The sequence below is a fragment of the Macrobrachium rosenbergii genome, chromosome 19 (genome assembly GCF_040412425.1).
Source record: "Macrobrachium rosenbergii isolate ZJJX-2024 chromosome 19, ASM4041242v1, whole genome shotgun sequence".
NCBI lineage: Eukaryota > Metazoa > Arthropoda > Malacostraca > Decapoda > Palaemonidae > Macrobrachium > Macrobrachium rosenbergii.
Window position 1 is genome coordinate 27,979,592 of NC_089759.1, and position 17,396 is coordinate 27,996,987.

General features: G+C 34.2%; 1 protein-coding gene across 3 annotated transcripts in view; it reads left to right on the top strand.

The window, feature by feature from the left end:
• Positions 1-1,051: 1,051 nt before the first annotated feature.
• LOC136848781 (uncharacterized) overlaps positions 1,052-17,396 on the top strand; it is a 28,092-nt gene continuing 11,747 nt past the window's right edge. Inside the window, exons 1-7 of one of the 3 annotated variants that reach the window (XM_067121374.1) lie at positions 1,052-1,180; positions 4,386-4,640; positions 5,889-7,199; positions 7,923-8,108; positions 9,680-9,799; positions 11,105-11,222; positions 12,983-13,070. In XM_067121374.1, coding sequence (XP_066977475.1) covers positions 4,416-4,640; positions 5,889-7,199; positions 7,923-8,108; positions 9,680-9,799; positions 11,105-11,222; positions 12,983-13,070 — 2,048 coding nt within the window. In that variant the 5' untranslated portion in view covers positions 1,052-1,180; positions 4,386-4,415. Of the gene's footprint in view, positions 1,181-1,392; positions 1,481-4,385; positions 4,641-5,888; positions 7,200-7,922; positions 8,109-9,679; positions 9,800-11,104; positions 11,223-12,982; positions 13,071-17,396 lie in introns of those variants that run through there. The other 2 variants (XM_067121375.1, XM_067121376.1) reach the window with 2 other exon arrangements.

A 17,396-nucleotide genomic window follows, 5' to 3' on the forward strand; every position in this document is an offset into this window, starting at 1 on the left:
ACTTCACCCCAGCCTGTCCCACATCCCAGGCTACACCAATCTCCCATTAACAACCTCCCTCACCCGAGGGCAGTGTTAAAGATGAACGGTTATTTTAAAATTCCCCTCACCATCAAAATGAAGCCTTAAATGCATATCTTTATAGAACATTTTCTGCTCAGAATTACGTTTTTCTTCCATTTGCCGAAATATTTGCATAAACTTGTGTTACACCCTGTATGTGTGTGTGTGTGTGTGTATATATATATATATATATATATATATATATATATATATATATATATATATATATATATATATATCAAATAGTTATATATATTTTTATCTTATATATATATATATATATATATATATATATATATATATATATATATATATATATATATATATAGTATATATATATTGTATAAATTGTATAATTAAGTACCACCATCATACCCAGCACTGTTATTGCAAGTATATCAGTGTACGTGATGTACTGTACCTTCCTAATATTTGTATTGATGGTCACGATAGTTAAGGTAGTTATATAAATATAAGGAAAAGCATTTTAAGAGGGCTATAAAATGGAAGTTAACCCGTCAGTTTTCTAATAAAGCCAAGATGCCTAATAAATTTAACTCACGTAAGTTTGGCTTCTCCATGCAGTTGCCATGTTCATGCTGTTGGTTTGACAATGTGGAATCAGAATCTTCCTCTCGTGTACATAGGTTTTCTTGGGGAATATGAATATTCCAGAGCTTTATAGCGCAGGTCGTTTCACGGCATCAATTTAGGATTATCGGGGTAATGATCATTCTGATAATACGTTATTTTTTTCTTTTCCAGGGGAAAAACATTGATAGTGCTAATAAAAGAACATTTATAAAAGTTTAATTCAGCTAATAATCTTACAAATCTTGTATTTTACTAGAAAAAAAATCACCGTTGGGAGTTCGCCTATTGAAATTTGTTAAAACAAGCAAAAATTTGTTATCACAATTTGAAAAATAACCGAACCCAGTATCATGTAAAGAACAGGTGTGTGTGTGTGTGTGTGTGTGTGATCGTTGTTGGGGGAAGAAAGAGAGAAGAAGAGGAAACGTCACTTAGGTGTTTTACTGTCAGCTCATTGCGTTAACATTGGTGATAGTTCTATATTCTCGTCCCACACTCCTGTAAACACAAAGTAACCCCGTGGGTATGTTAAAATACATTTTATGTGCTTTCATAATTGCATATTTCTATAAGGTACGCAATATCAGTCGTTTTCTATGCGGAATCTTTAATGGGTTATCGGTCGTTTTGTCTATTTTTTGATCTCAAAAATCACTCTCGTCAAAGCTGGTCTCTGATGCATTGTTTACAATTCTGGTACTTGCCTATATGAACGTCACAGAGAGGCTCTTATCAGTAGAGATTATATACCTTAAATTGCTGTGCCTGAGTGCTTTGGTCGCATTAATAAAATTACATGTGGCAATAAAACCACCAGGTTGAAGTAATTACCGCCACTCTGTGGCATCTGACATGGTTTTGTATTTATGCAAGCTGCTTTATTGAGCCAGGCCTTGTTAGCTTTCCAGTTGGGAAGCTTTTAGAGTACTGACCTTCAGGAATCACAATTGTCAGTTTGGCAGTCTGATTACTTAATTTTTCTATCGGGGACAGGGTTGGGCTGTGTTGTATTCGTAGGTGAAGAAACCACATTTACAAAACTAAGTAGCCTACTTAGAACTTGACCAAATGCACCTTGTACAAAGCGTACATCTGTCCTATACTCTAATGGTAATGAGAACTGATTCTTCTCTCGATACAATAAGCATTTGTTTTTTCCCCACAGCTTGTCTGTTATTGAATCAAACATTGGGTCCCCCCCCCACAGGCTGCTATGCACGGAAAATTATGTTTTGGGGCTAGGGGAAATTGTGAATAGCACCAACAACACTTGCTAAATACTTTTAAAGTAAAAGAAGTTGTGTGAGTAATATGATAGCCAAAGCTTCAAGTTTTTATCTCTGCAAAAATGAGAAAATGCCAGTATTGTAGTATAAGTCTGAACCTAACCTTGTGCAATATTTCCCTTGCCAGAGGGTAAAGCACTACCTTATCTTTAACTCTGATTAAAATGTGACTGTAACAGTTCAAGGGATACTTCCTACCCTAAGGTAATCCATGATGCGCCATATAACTTTGATAGGCAGGGATTAGCCTTTCCCCCCATCATGAAGGTCCTGATCTTTACTCTTCTTTGCAGCTACAGTATTCTTTTCCTTAGTGTACATTCACACTGTTATAGGTACTGCACCTATTATAATGTTTCTGGTGCATTGAACATTTACAAATAGAGACCATTGTGTCTTAATATTAATTGTAAAAAACAATTGCCAAACCTTTCACATAAAATCATCTCATATTCCAGGTACCAAAAGAATATACTGATTATGAAAAAACTAGAGTGAAAAATTAAATTCTCATTTGCTGTTTCTTTATTGACTGAAATCATCTTGTGCCATTACCCAAGTGAAGTAGAAATGCTAAAACCCAGAAGACAAGCAAAACTAGTAATGGAACAAACATGGAGATTGTTTTGTGACTTGGAAAAGTTCTTAAGCTTTTTATGTTAACAACTTAATAACTTGCTTAAAGTCTAGCTTAGTATAGTACCTTGCCAGTATATAATTTGTTCTGGGAGCAAATTAATTTTTCATAGAATAATTACCCATTATGACAGGCAGTGAAATTATAACACCAGTCATCAGTCTTTTGAGCATTAAACTAAGAAATAAAAATTAAGGCAATAATGTTAACACCCAGAGGAAAGTAAGACAAGGATATCTCAATATTCAGAAAATATGAAGTTTCTGTACCATTCGGATCATAGAGCAGGACAGGATGAGGTCTCTAGTGCCCTGACTTGCTGGATAAGAGATGCTGGGATAGTTTGATACTGAATGTCAGTAATTGTTGAACTCAGTCCTTACTCAGCCTATTAGAAGATACTGAATTGCATAAATTCTTTTCACAGAAAAAAGAAAATAGGAAACAGTAAAGTGTTCTGAGTGAAACAAATTTTCCTAGACATCAGTTCTATTAAAATATTGTAGTTGGAAAACCCCATCTGGATTCCTCCACCTCAGTTGTGTAATTTTCCTTGGCTTGAAAGAAAAGCATATTTGATCAAGAGATATCACAAACATCAGGGAATGTCAAAAAAAGCTAAAGAAAGGAACTCTAAGCTCAGTTATTCTTCGTGATTCATTAAGTGTTTTGCAAGTTGAAGGGATTATCATACTACCTTAATTTTGGCAGTTTGAGAATGTTATTTACCTAATAATTCAGAGGTTGGAATGTAAGTTTTTTTTGCGTGCTAGTTTTTTGTTGCAATTAACAATGAAGGGACTGGAAACTTAGCCAAGAAAGTTACCCCAATTCACACAGCAAGACAGATACAGTGCCTTTACCAAGTATGGAATTCTCATGTTATAAGGTTATAGGATCTAATCTGAGAATGTGCTCGATACTAACCAAAAATGAGTGGAATTATCATGTTAGTTACCCCCAATGAATTACAATAACCTTGGACTGTAGACTAGTCATATTTACTTGATGTTTTTTAGTGGGTGGTGACCCCAGTCATTTTGTTTGGCTTCTTTAAAGGTAAGGCACTGGCAGGTAGTTTCCATGTTAATTGGTGTACTGTGTTATGTATTTTTGGCATTTTAAATAAAGTTGATATTACACCAGGATATTCCAGAGTGTAGAATGAGACCCATTAATCAGTTTGGTGTAGGGAACATGGAGGTACAGTATATTACTATTCCAAGATTAAAAATCCCATAGAGTAAGTAATTTGACATACTAAAGTTTGTTGAAAAAAACAGCCTTCATCATATCTGAATGTTATTTTCAGTGATTTCAGTACATTTTCAGTGGTTTCGGTATACAGTATTGATTATGTTATAAGGTTTGTAATTAAAATTTTTATACCATTCATTTAAATCAGTGTAGGTATTATTGTGTATTTTATGCATAAGTACTGTTTCTTTATAAATATATTTTATATGTTTACTATACTGTATTTTCTTTACTGAGAAATATTTGTACAGTACTCTACTGTATTGGTATTCTCATTTTAAAATTTTAGTTAAGGGTAGTTCACCTTGTTTTTGTGATGCCTAAACACTTAAAGTCAGTTTCTAAATCAATTACGTACCTAAAGCTTGAGTTAACACACACAACATTATCATCTAATAGTCATTTTAATTACTGAAATGTCTTGACATTTATAAAACATGATTGTGTTGTATAAATACAAAATACTATACAGTAACTTGAATTATTTCAAATGTAGTTTTGTATTTGAAATAGTCATATTTTTTATGCTAATTCCTTTTCCTCTTCAGACATTAAGCAAGGATTAACAAAGTCCAGCCATGGAAAATATTCAACAAAATGTTCCTGTGGTACGGCAAATGCACCAAGTTAATGATAACATTGGAGTGGTCAGAGAAGAACTTACACTTAATGACGGTGAACTCCACTCTTGCAAGGATAATCATGCAAGAGTTACTGATCATTTGAGCAATGATCCTTTAGCCATAGATGAGGATATGTCTGAAATTGATGGTAATCAAGATCCGCAAGTCATGGCTCATCAGGTAAATTTCATTGTTTGTAAGATTATTAACTTAAAAGTAATTTTTCATATGATGCACAGGCAGGTCTTTTAGAGTACAGTAGTACTGTACATGGATAAAGTTGTTCATACAGTTTTAATTTGTAATGTATTGTTAATGGATCAATGATTGCTTTTATGGATTACATTTACTAAAATGCTGTAGCAAAGCCATTCCAGAGAAATACAGTACCATTTAAGTGTACATTATTTTTTCACTGTCAGGACATAGTTTGTACTAATTGTGCAGTTTTGTTAGCCAAGTCAAAATTAATAGGAATGCAAGTCCACATAAGAGATAAGACTTGCACATTGTTTTTGAATGCTAGGAAATGCCACTTTTATTGCAATAATTACTAGGTATATATGGTTCTAAGGCATTTGATAACTAAGAGCCCAAGGCATAATTGCTTGGTACATATAACCCTAAGGCATTTTGCCAAGTTAATCAATCTCAAGAATCAATTCTGTAAAATTGTGAGGATAGTAGGCTAGCATTGTATATCCTCCAAGGATCCATGATAGGGTCATCTTGTATGATAGCAATGGTAATTTTATAATTTGCCTTAGAAACATGTAAGCATCAACTTTTTATTTTTTTATATTAATGTTTATCATAATAATAAGTGTTCATATTAATGTTTATCATTTTAATAAGTGTTCATGTTCATTAATGTTATGATACAAGATAAGCAGATTATTCATATTCAGGTCTCAAAATCTAAAAGAAATAAGTACAGTACTGTAGTTGTCTTGAAGTAACAATCACATTGATTAAAGAGGAGGATGAAAAATATAAGACTTTTTTAGTGTCAGGAATAATAATAGCAACCACAAAGTTGTTAAAGTTTTAGGATGTGGTTTAGTAAAGAAACTTTTTTTTAAAGCCTGTTAACTAGTGTTTTTTTTTTTTTAATTTAAATTTAGTTTTAAATACCCTATACTGTTTATTATCTGAATTTTAACACCATGGTTTGGTTTTTTCTATTTATTTACTTTTTGCCTGATTTAAACTCCACCTTTGCTGGTGTAAAATATGTAGCTTTGTAAGTTATGATGCCAGAAAACAATTAATATTGATCAATAAATTTTTGTAATTCACAAGCTAATTGTTTTTCTAATGCTGTGTCCTGTTACAACTAGCATTCATTTTGGGCTATTGTATGATGATTAGCATTTTAAAGAATACTGAAATCTCTAGGTATCTAAATGTTTTCTTTTTAAATTTCAGGCAAATTTGCTTGATAACACAACAGGAGTCATGGGAGGGGACAAGAATCTGAAACTTGATAGTTTTTCCAATCAACAGTCTGCTCATGATCTTCAGCTTGGAAGTATTGGCAATGGTGGAGGATCATTGCCTATTGATACCCAAAATTATTATGAAAGCCTTCACTCAACACCAATAATGGTATATGGAGTTCCTGCAGGCAGTATCGTTCCGTTTGATTCTCTTGTATCAGTGCCTTTGAATAAGGGATTGGGAGAAAAGCAAGCTGAGGATGAACTTCTCCAGTCACCTGTAACTGAGACTGTATATGCTCATTCAGCACAGGATATGTCACAATCTTTATATGTTTTGCATCAGCCGCAGAAAAAAGGGACAGGTACTGGTACCATGGTTATGGATCAAATCAATGCCAGTGATGTTGTCAGTCCAAATATTGTCCTTGAGAGCAGGGATGGTAACAGTTTTTCCAAAGTCAGTAATCATTCTAACATGGTACCAAGTGGTGCAGAGTTTAGCCTTATATCTACCTCTTGTTATGACAACTCGGTGACAACAGTAGCAAATATAGCTGGTCTCTCAATGTCTGCTGTATATCACTCACCCACAGAGACTGATAGTGAAGTGGCATTAACCTTAGCTAGCCTTGGTAACCCTAAAATAGATAAGATGAATAGTTTAGGAAAGGAATGTAACCAGAATCACAACCCTGAACAGTCAGATGTTAAAGCATGCTCAGTTATATCTAGCGTAGCAGATCATCACCAATTTGAAAATCTGAACCACCAAGCAAATAATATGCATGGCAAGGAAATTGAAGAGAAGAAGCAAAAGCCAACACTTGTTTTAAGAAGTAGGAGAAGTCGTGGTACAATGCTTAATCAGCATCATGACTTGCCAGTAAATGATGTCAAGAAAGTAAGTAAAAGGAGAAGAAAAAAAGAAACAAAAAGTACCTCTTACTTAAAGGTTGAAGAGAGTGACAGCTTCTTTATGCCGAGTGCTGTAATGCCTGAAAAGAGTTTAACTGAACCTGGGATAACTGAGCAGAATGAATCGCAGAAAGAAAATCTTCTGGGCCAGCTTTTGAAAGCTTCAGAACACTGTGAACCAGCAACTTTGATACCTGAAGGCGTTGTTGATGATGTCATACCAGCTGTAGGATATAGGATAATGGATATGACAAACCTAAGTGAAATGATAAGGATGATGCATAAATGCCAAGGATCTATGGGTGCTATTGTGATTCAAGAACAAGCCTCTTTAAGAGAAGGGGCTGTTTCTCAGCTGAGTGTTATTTGCACTGGTTGCCAGGTATGTTGAACTGTATGAATTTTATTCATTTGCATTGCTTTTAATGTTAAGGAACTTAACAAAATTTCATTAGGTATTTTGAGTAATATATCTTTGGGACAATTTTTTTGGGGGCATGCTGTCAGTACCTGCACTACCTTGGTCCACTGTTCTTTCACGTCCATGAAGTGTAGTTGTCTGCTCCAGATTTTTTAGGTGCACTTTTAAGCTGCTGGACTAAAAACTGATTTTATTTAACAAAATCCCATCAGTTTCCATGAGCCTGTCTAAGACTTTGTATGTAAATTATTGGTTCTTAGTAAATAAGTAGAATTTTAAAAAATATTTAATTTGTTAATATTTTCCACTGATGTTGGAGTTTGGTAAATAAAATGTTAATCAAATCATTCCGTGGATGCTATATAACCGTGCAGTGATTGTATTTATTATGATATTGTACGTATAGGTAATTTGTTGTACGAAGATGAATAGGTTTTCTCGTCTCTGTCTTTCTTTCCTGTTGATGGAGTTGTGTTGATTGTAGTATAATTTAAATGATCCATAGATCCATTATTTTATGCAGTTTCTATTTTTTTAGACTTGGTTGTCTATGAGTTCAGTGAGATTGGGAATAGATATCCTCTTATACTGTAATCAGAACATTCCTCTATTGTAAATATTTTCATTTGCTTAAATTTTCTGTTTGAATTAATTAAATTGTTGTGGAACATTTGTTCACATCAGGAAGGAGCAGTATGTGCTACTAGTACCAGAATGTCTGCGACAGGCCCCTGGGATATTAATGCTAGGGTTGAGCAGCTTACCTCTGAGTTCAATATCAAAGAGGATCAGCTGCAGCGAATGCTAGAGATTCTGGGTATATTTTATCGCCCGTGCATTCCATCATTCCAGCCTGTACCACCTCCAGTGGTAAGTATTTGGTTTCATCCACAGTTAATAATGTTTGAGGATAATTTTTTTTTTGTATAATTTGAGTCGTATAATCTAGAACACAAACCTCTTTTTTTCAAGCCCATAAATACAGAAAATGACAAAAATTGTGTTATGCTATGCTTGGAACCTGTTGCTGTACACACAGCAATATTTTCACTCTTTTCTTGCCATCTAAGCCAGTTACTGATTTAGAATTTTTTTTATTCCAAAAAGCATTCATTAACCATAACAGGTCAACTTTTTTTTATTTAGCCTGCAGTTTTTGTGTTGGGACTGAAATTTGTACTGGTCCTCAGTTCAAATACCCAGTATGGAATTTCCACAATTGATGATTTAATAAATGTGGAAGTATAGCAGATTTTAACTGACAGTTTTCATTTACAAGACATTCATAACAAGAATTGCAAAGAGAGAAGAAATACTGATGCTTTCATTTGAATTTTTATATCAAGACTAGTGCTTGAGAACATGTCTGGTATTGAAACCATAAAGAATGAGTTAATTATATATGTGAAATCAGGTGAAATTACAAAGCCTGCCGAATATTAATCGATGGTACTGTGACAATAAGGCCACTAGAGATTTAGGTATGTGTTGATGACATTAAAATAGAAACAGAAAAGATGGATTAAAATTTTAAGGTGGTAGCTGTAATCACTTAAGCAGATAGCACTGAAGGTTCTTTTCAGTGGCCTTTTGGACTGAACTGCATTTTTGTCTGCTTTATACATTTCCTCTGTTCCCTGTGGCTCTTTCTACTTAGCTGTGTGGTTTCTTCATCTTTACCTTGCTTCAGTTTTCACCTGCCATTTAAGGACAAATTCTTCAGACAAGCCCGTTGAAAGTTTAGAAAGGTGACTAAGTTGTTTCTTTAAATTAATTTATGAATGATGATAATAATAGTATTACAGTAATAATGAAAATAATAACAATAATAGATAAATTAGATCAGTGGATAAACAGATGGATAGATAGATCTTGCAGATAAATTATTTAAAAGGTACAAATATCCATTGAGTCCCAACTTGGCATATATACTGACATAGTGAAGCTGTAATTGGGCTAAGAAGCTATCTTTTATCCCTTGAAATGCCTTAAGATTATACATATTAACTGAAAAAGTTCTCATTTTCAATTAGCATCTTTGGTAGAGCATGCAAGGTTAGATTGAAAAGTCATGACACTACACCAACAAAAAGCAAAATCCATGCTTGAGTAGTCCCTGAGCCTTTGCCATGCTTGGAATGCTCCTAGGGAGTACCAGTGTTTAAGTGTGACCAGTATCCTTTGTGACTTGCTGGAGAGGTCCACAGTGTTTCAGCAACACCTCTACTTGCAGGAATCCAAAATCCATCAAGAAGTTTGGTGGGTGCCATATACATGTTGATTGCTGGTTATTTAGCTTCCTGCTATCTCTTCTTCCTCAAGATAGCATGTAAAACTATTGTCTTTACTTATACATGTTTTAAAATATTGGATCTAGCAGCTGAATATTTGTTCCAAAATGATTGCAGATTTCAAATTATGGCATTTTTTTTTTTTATCAGGAAATGGAACCACCACCTACCCCAGTTTTTAAAAAGAAACGAAGGAAGAAGGCTGAAACTGACAGTGTTGGGAAACCAAAGAACTTGGTCTGCACTGTATGTAAAGAAAGATTTGCTGGGGTAAGATCATTTATATTTTTGTATATAAACAAGAATATCTGTAATTTCTTTACAAATATTAGACCTATATTATTTCATTACTGAAGTGATGACTTATTTTTATTGAGACCAAAGTCAAAGAGCTGGGTGTTCAGGACTGGGGAAAACATGAATGATTCTGTTTGGGATTGCTGAAAGATGAAAGGCAAGGAAGGGTTAGGAATGCCATGTGAATAGGTGAGATTATGACTGGGGATGTCTTAGGATTTTGTGGGTCAAATTGTGCACATGGAGTTGGTAGCTGGTCCACATGTTCTAGAAATGGAAGAATGGGAATGAACAACATTATTTCTGGAAAAGTCCTTATCTGTGACTAGTTGCACTTTGAGAATATTAAAGAATTGTTGTGCTCATAGATCTGAATACAAATTGATTGATTATCAAGTTTTATGGTGTAAGTGAAGTTTTCTGTTAGGGTACATAACTGGAAAAGTGGTAAGTTTTGTTTAAAGCTGGGTCTCAGATATGAGTATACTATTGTCTCCAAGGTATGTTTATATTTTTATAGGAATGATAAGGGAAATCATGTGAAAGTTTGTTGATTAAGGAACCAGGTTATGCATGAAGTAATTTTTGTATGGTTGATGCTTGCAAAGGATACAGTGTTAGCTGGTGATTGTGAATGAAAATGTTGAGATTAGTAAAAACATTTGAAAGTGTTTGTTAGAGGAGAAAGTTAAAAAAGCAAATGTTAACAGGAGTAAAGTTGTGAGGTTACAGGAGAGCTGGAAGATGGAGCGGTGAATTTTAGTATAGATAGGTGAAGAATGGAACTGGTTAGAAGCTTTCAAGGTATTTTGTTAGCTGTTCTACAAAGACAGATTTCCTTCAAATGTCATAGTATGCTGTTAAATCCTAATATGAATGTTTTAACCTCTCTAGTGTTTTAGTTTGGTTCTTACCTCATAGTTTTCTGTGCTTGTTAACTTTTTGATTTTGTGAACATTATCAATGACCTTTTACATGGAGATGCTGGATGATTTTTAATCAGACAGTTTTGCCAACTCAGTTTATAATCCATATATTATCAAGAGCAAAAGTTGTACAGAAATTGTCACAACAATTTCTTTCCTACATAAAATATAAAGTTTTGATATTTGAAATCCAAATTCACTAGTAAAATTTTTTCATTCTTGCTCATGGAGTTTTCAATACTCATGGCAATTCTTAACTTTTTGTCATAAGTTATAAAATCATAGTCATTGGTGAATATTTATTAGTGACGTAAGACTACTGTACTGTATTCATGAATACTTTTATTTGCAGGAAAATCATCTTAAGAAACACATGCACAGCCATGACCTTTTGCTACACACTTGCCCATATTGTCATGCATACTTCAAGAAACCCTTTAATCTAAAGCAGCATATTAGGAAACATGAAAGTAAGATCTCTGTAGTTCTTTTATTTACATACTTTTTAATAGACCATTGTGTATAGTTTGAATATAATGAATATTCCTTATGTAGTTTTAACCTTTCTAATTTTCTGATTGGTTCTGTGTTCTGTCTTTCCAGTAGTATTACAGAGTATTTTTTGACAAATAACTTGTTAAATACAAATTTGTAATACATTCTGTGACAGGTGTAAGCGAGGGAATGCTATTCGTGGTAGTGTAGTAGGTGATTAAATTGTGCATCAGCCATAATTCTGAATGAGGTCTGAAGTACTGTACATTTGTTATAGATGACCTTTCAGTATCTATTTGTGCCTCCTACATGGGGTTGTCAGAAAGTTCAATAACAAGTTCAACTTTAAATTTACCTGAGAGACAGTTGGTCTACTGCTGCTTATCCCATAAACTGCTAAATAAACTTTTCAGTGGTCAGTTACTTAGGTCTTTAGGGACAAAGCAGCCATTCTCTTTTTCTATAGTAGATATTGATTCTAACTTCATGGCCAAAGTTTTATGAGAGGATCAAATTTGCCAGTTAAATGGCCCTTTTAAGCGGGTCTGTTGGAAGTTTTCCAACAGTGAAGTAGTAGCTGTATTGTTGCCTTATGGCAACTCATAAATATATCTCTGCTTTTGTCTTGGCAGAAGGCTTCCTAGAAGCTATTTTTGAAATATACTGTAGTTGAAGGATAAAGTAGTATCTTCAATATTTCCTGTAAGTAACTGATGATTAGTAATTATTTTTATCAAAATTAAATTTCTGCAAACTTGGCAATCTGAAAATGATGCAATGATCCTTAGAATGGTATTAGCTACTGGAGGCTAGTGAAGAATCAGCTGTGGTGGAGAAAGGAGCAGTGTTAAGGCAAGCAACAACAGCTGTTAATGAAACACTGTCCTGGCAGTGAAAAACTCATATTTGACCTCTGATGTTCAAGTATGACCTCGATACTTGGATTCACCGTATACAGTGTTGGATACCCATCACCACCAGATGATAAAATGTATATCATCTGTTGGTGAATTGTTAAGTCCTTATTTTCAAAGTATAGTATGTTGAGAAATGTTAACATATATGGAAAGACTTATCGTACATATAAAGGGGCAGACAGACAGACAGGTCAGTTACTAAATTCCTCATATATACAGTAAACATAAAAATCATGAATCTGCATCCAGATTCACCTCCATCTCAGCCCCCCTCCTGAACTCCCTTTTGAATCCTAATGACCTGGTTTTGTGGTCATTATCAACTTTCCAAATGAAAAGGAACATCTTTCTTGCCGTATGGAAATATACGTAGTTTTGTTGGTTCTACTTTGCTATATTGTTTCTTTTATATTCGGTGTAGTCTTAGTTTCACTTATGTCCATTTTTCATCTCTTTGCTTAGGTAATGTGCTGTTATTGCATAAATTTTTTCCAGTTGAATGCAAAGAAAATCCCTTATTAAATGTTCATATCTGTCTACATTTAAAATATATAAAATTTTTCAGTAGGAGTGACTCCTGAAATCGCAGTTATCTGTAAATTATCGGTATATTTTAGATTCGGAAAGTTTATATTTTCAGATTAACTGCTTTAAATATATGAAAAAAATATTTTGTCTTATGCTAAACATTTGTCAGTTACCCAGTTTGAGCAGCGTATTGCTATAAAGGAGTACATGATTGTAGTAACTAGATATATTTATGTTATTTGTATTACTATATTGTAATTTTTAGAAATAAAGTAACTTTCTTTTTGTAGATTACAAGTATGAATGCAGCCAGTGTCAACGGTCATTCACTGATAAGTCAACTTTACTTTGTCATGTTAGATCTCAGCATGAGAAAAGGTAAGGGTTCAAAAATAATAATTGCATGATTTCAAAAGGGCTGAATATTCCTTATAGTTGTGTTTTTGGTACTTGCTTATTAAATTAGAATAGGGTTATAAAATTATCTTTCTTTAGATTTGTAGAATTATCTCTACTTAGAATTTTTTTTTCTAAGAAATAGACAAACCTTTTATATTATTCTTTTTCAGCATTGCTGAATCCCAGTATACAGATAAAGCTATACGGAGTCTGATCCAGGTAAGACTCTACCAATAGCGGCTGCTCCTGGCTTATCTGATGTGTATTCCTCATATACGGTACTTGTTTTTACATAGAGTAGGACGTACTGTATGTTTTACTTGTTTCTTTAAATTTGGTATAGTGATTAGGTAAAAGAGGGAGATGATAATCTATTTTTTTTTATTGTGCATTGAATGTTTATAAAACCTTTTTAAAATGTGCTTGTTTGGTATTTGGATGAGCATATTGGCCATTTCTTGATATGTTTTATGACCATACACTGCACATTAAGCTTATATGGAACATTCTTGTGTGCCTGAGGTATTATATGTTCGGATACTCTCATAAAAGTCCCTCATCTAGTGCATTCAGCTTGCACTATTAGGAGAGATGGTAAGGTCAGCTAGGTAGTCCATGAGATAGTGGAGCTTCATGATATCTGTGAATTTGAATAATGCCCATTTTCAAATTCCAGTTCATATAGCATCCAAGACTGGGACTTGTCTCTCCACAACACTTGGTACATATGAGAGTAATGATCTATTAACAGGTGTGCAGAGTGCAGGGTTCAGGTCCAAGAAATAACAAAGTGTTTGTTTGACTCTTAGAGCTTGTGGATTCTTCTACCAGTTATGGTCATTGAAAAAAGTTAAATCTTTGGATTTAGGTTTACTGTTCACCTGGACATATGTACTGTTTGTTCTTTTTCTTATTTGTAATAACAAATAAGATTTTGATTCAGAATGCTTTGTTGGAACTAGCCAACATCATGACGAGATCCTTGACAGCAAATAAGTGATCTGAGGAGGTCCACAATATTGGAGAGGGGAGTCCAGCTTAAGGGTTGAAATGCCCATTGTTTAATGATCACCAGGCTTTCTCTTTATGGACAGTTTGTTGGAAACCTTTTTACCTTACTAGATTGGGGTTAGGAACATTTACTTTATTCCCAGAATTGTTCTTGGGAGAAGAAACATCTTAGTCACTGCAAAGTGCACTCTGCAGAGGGAATCATGTGATTCTGTTGAAGTTGTCAGAGCATACCAAGGTGTCCAGATTACTCTGGGAGTTGAGGGGAACATCCTTGGTGGATATGTTAGCAACATCCCTCCATTAGCTGAAAATCTGTTGTTATTTGATTCCAAACCCAAACCATGGAAAAATGAACACACAGGTGGGACAGCCGTGAAGTGTACATGGATCACTTCCCTTCATTTTCACAAGATTTTCGTTCAGCAGTGTGTTGTGTTTGAGAGGAGCTGCATCCTCAAGGTTCCCAGATCTCTCTCTCTTATTGGGAGTTGACAGTGTGGCTCAGGCTTTTCAGGAGGCTTCATTACAAGTTTCAAGTCTGAAACAAACACAGGGAGCTTCATCAGCCCTTCAAACTCTGTATACCTTTTCCAGGCTACCAAGAAGTGAATTGCAAGACTTCAGTGATCATCAGCAGAAAGCCTTGCAAGCAAAATGTGTTGCATTCTGTGGTTGATGCCCTTAATCGTCTATTCCACTAATTGCTAATTTTACTTATTCCTAAGGTAATGAATAGCTTTTCAGTATCTGTCATTGAAGGTTACAAATTGGCATCGTGAACAGGTAATGGAGATACGGGTCGTGCCTTGATACTCTTGAAGTCTAGGGTCTGTTGCATTTTGGAAGAGAAACTTTGTGATCTGTACAGAAACCACTGAAATATGTCATATTCATGTTGCAGTCTTTAGAGAACCATACAAACCTTTAAATTGGGATATCAAGCACATTATTTTTCAGATTATTAATTGCTTGCTTTCATTTCAGCTGACAAGCCTAGCTAGCTTCAGTCTACCGCATAGGCTACTACTTCATGACAAAGAGCAAAATTCTTTATGAGATGGATAATTTCAATGTACCATTTATCATCCCAGTCCCATCAAATTTTGTGAGGAAAGATTGAGAAATTTTGAGTATTAGGTAGCTCAGATTCATTTGTAAAAGACTTTGCATTACTCAATTTTGACTTGGGTAATTTTTTTAGAGTTTATCCCTTAATACCAGATGATGATGATGAAATCATCATCATGAGGAAAGAGTGGTATCTAAGTCAAGTGTAATTTTTTAGGAATATGGTTGTTCAAGCTATTAATTCCATGCATTGGAGATGTTGATAAACTTTTGCATGGTTTTACTTTAGGGAAGTTATTCATTTCAAAGATACATCACTATTGGGTAAGCAGGAAATTTGCTAGCTCCATAGGCATTTACCCTCCCATGGCAATTTTTCCTCTTCTTAAGCATTCATAGGTAGTTCAGTCTGCATATCTATACACTACAGCTATTTCTTATGCATTTTAGCAGACTACAGTATGTCCTTATCCTATTTCTTGTTTTACTTTAAAAATGTCTAGACAGTCAATTTTCAGGGATTTTTAGAAAAAATATCATATCTGCAACAAAAAGTTTTGATCTCTAGTTGGTCAGTGGTGAAAAGTTGTTACATAGGTCCAACTGTGTACCTACCAGCTTTTCAACATAAATGATTTATTGCATGAACACATGAAACAGCAGTGCTTTTTGAAAAAAAAGGAAAAAAAAGCTTATAACAGAAGTGCCCTTCTGCCACCAATGTTGACTCTGTTTCACAGCTTCAGTACCAAAACTCAGCGAGATGATTGTTCAAGTAGTGTTTAATGGGCCAAAACTCAGCGAGATGATTGTTCAATTAGTGTTTAATGGGCCCCATAAGCACTGGAGTACTTACCTTGAAGAACTAGCTTTTTCAAGAACGTCTGCTTCTTATCTAAATAATATCACAGCTATTTGTAATGTTACTAGTAGTCAGTATTTATGAAACAAATTATTTTGATTACAGTATTGTATTTTTGTTGGATACTGGCTCTTGTCCATTTGAATAGCAAAGTAAGCTGTTCTCAATGCCAGCACAGGAATCATAAGGGCTTTCCATGTAATTAAACAGGGATTCAGTGCCACTTATGGGAGTCTGGTTGGTTTGATGAGATTTGATACCAAATTTAGGCTGTAAGCCAAGCACTGGGCGCTTTTGGCCATTCAGTGCCTAGTCTGAAAAGAGGAAGTTGGAGTAATTGAAGAGCAATATAAAGAGATCCAGAAAATAAAGATGAAATATGAGGATCTAAAGCTGGTACTGAGAGAAAACCTCATTGCACTAAGAAGAGTTAAGAGATTGGACAGCCAAGTTGAAGGAAGAAGCAGGAATGGTGAGTAAAAGGTCATGAAGTGGGTGCAGCTAGGTGCTGAAAGGATGATGCAATTATGCTTTTAGTAATGGTTACCATGCACATGAGGTGCACTGATGGTACTATGCCCCTACAGGTAAGTCTTGTTGGTAGTAACCAGAATAAGTAAGTAGAACTGGAAATTTAAGTACTGTGTTATAGAAGAATAGAGGAACTGCATCTTGTTAAAATATAACATGCTTAGTGACTGCTTTGAAACTTTTGAATTTAGGGCAATTTATTATTGAATGTTTCAGCTATGACTTAAGAAAATATTATTGAGAACATTATTGTGAAAGATGACTGTCATCTTCCCAAAGTATCTTGAGAGGTAGTTACAGGTATTTTTTTTATTAGTTTTAGGGTAATTGAAAGAGGTATATAATACTGTATTCAATAAATTTAAAAGATTTTGAAATAATTGATTAACCATTTCAATTGTTTCATATTATAGGTTTGTATTTGATAAAACGGAAGTACTGTTTAGTATTAGTGGGTATATTTTAAGATTGTTGCTTTCTTAGATAAATATGTGTAGATTCCTCTGCAAATGTATTTCAGTTAAACACAAATATGATCATTGCTATTGTTTTACAGTTTTTTGGTATGAAATGAATTTATCAGCAATTTCGTATAGGTAATATGTGTAGATTCCTCTGCAAATGTATTTCAGTTAAACACAAATATGATCATTGCTATTGTTTTACAGTTTTTTGGTATGAAATGAAATTATCAGCAATTTCATATCACTGCTTTGTGTCCTTATCTTCCTTTATATAAACTCCAGCATGGTATACTTCAGTAAACTATGAATGATTTGTCTTCTGTATTAAAGTTTATTGTCTCCTTACCATAGATTAAAGTTTTATAT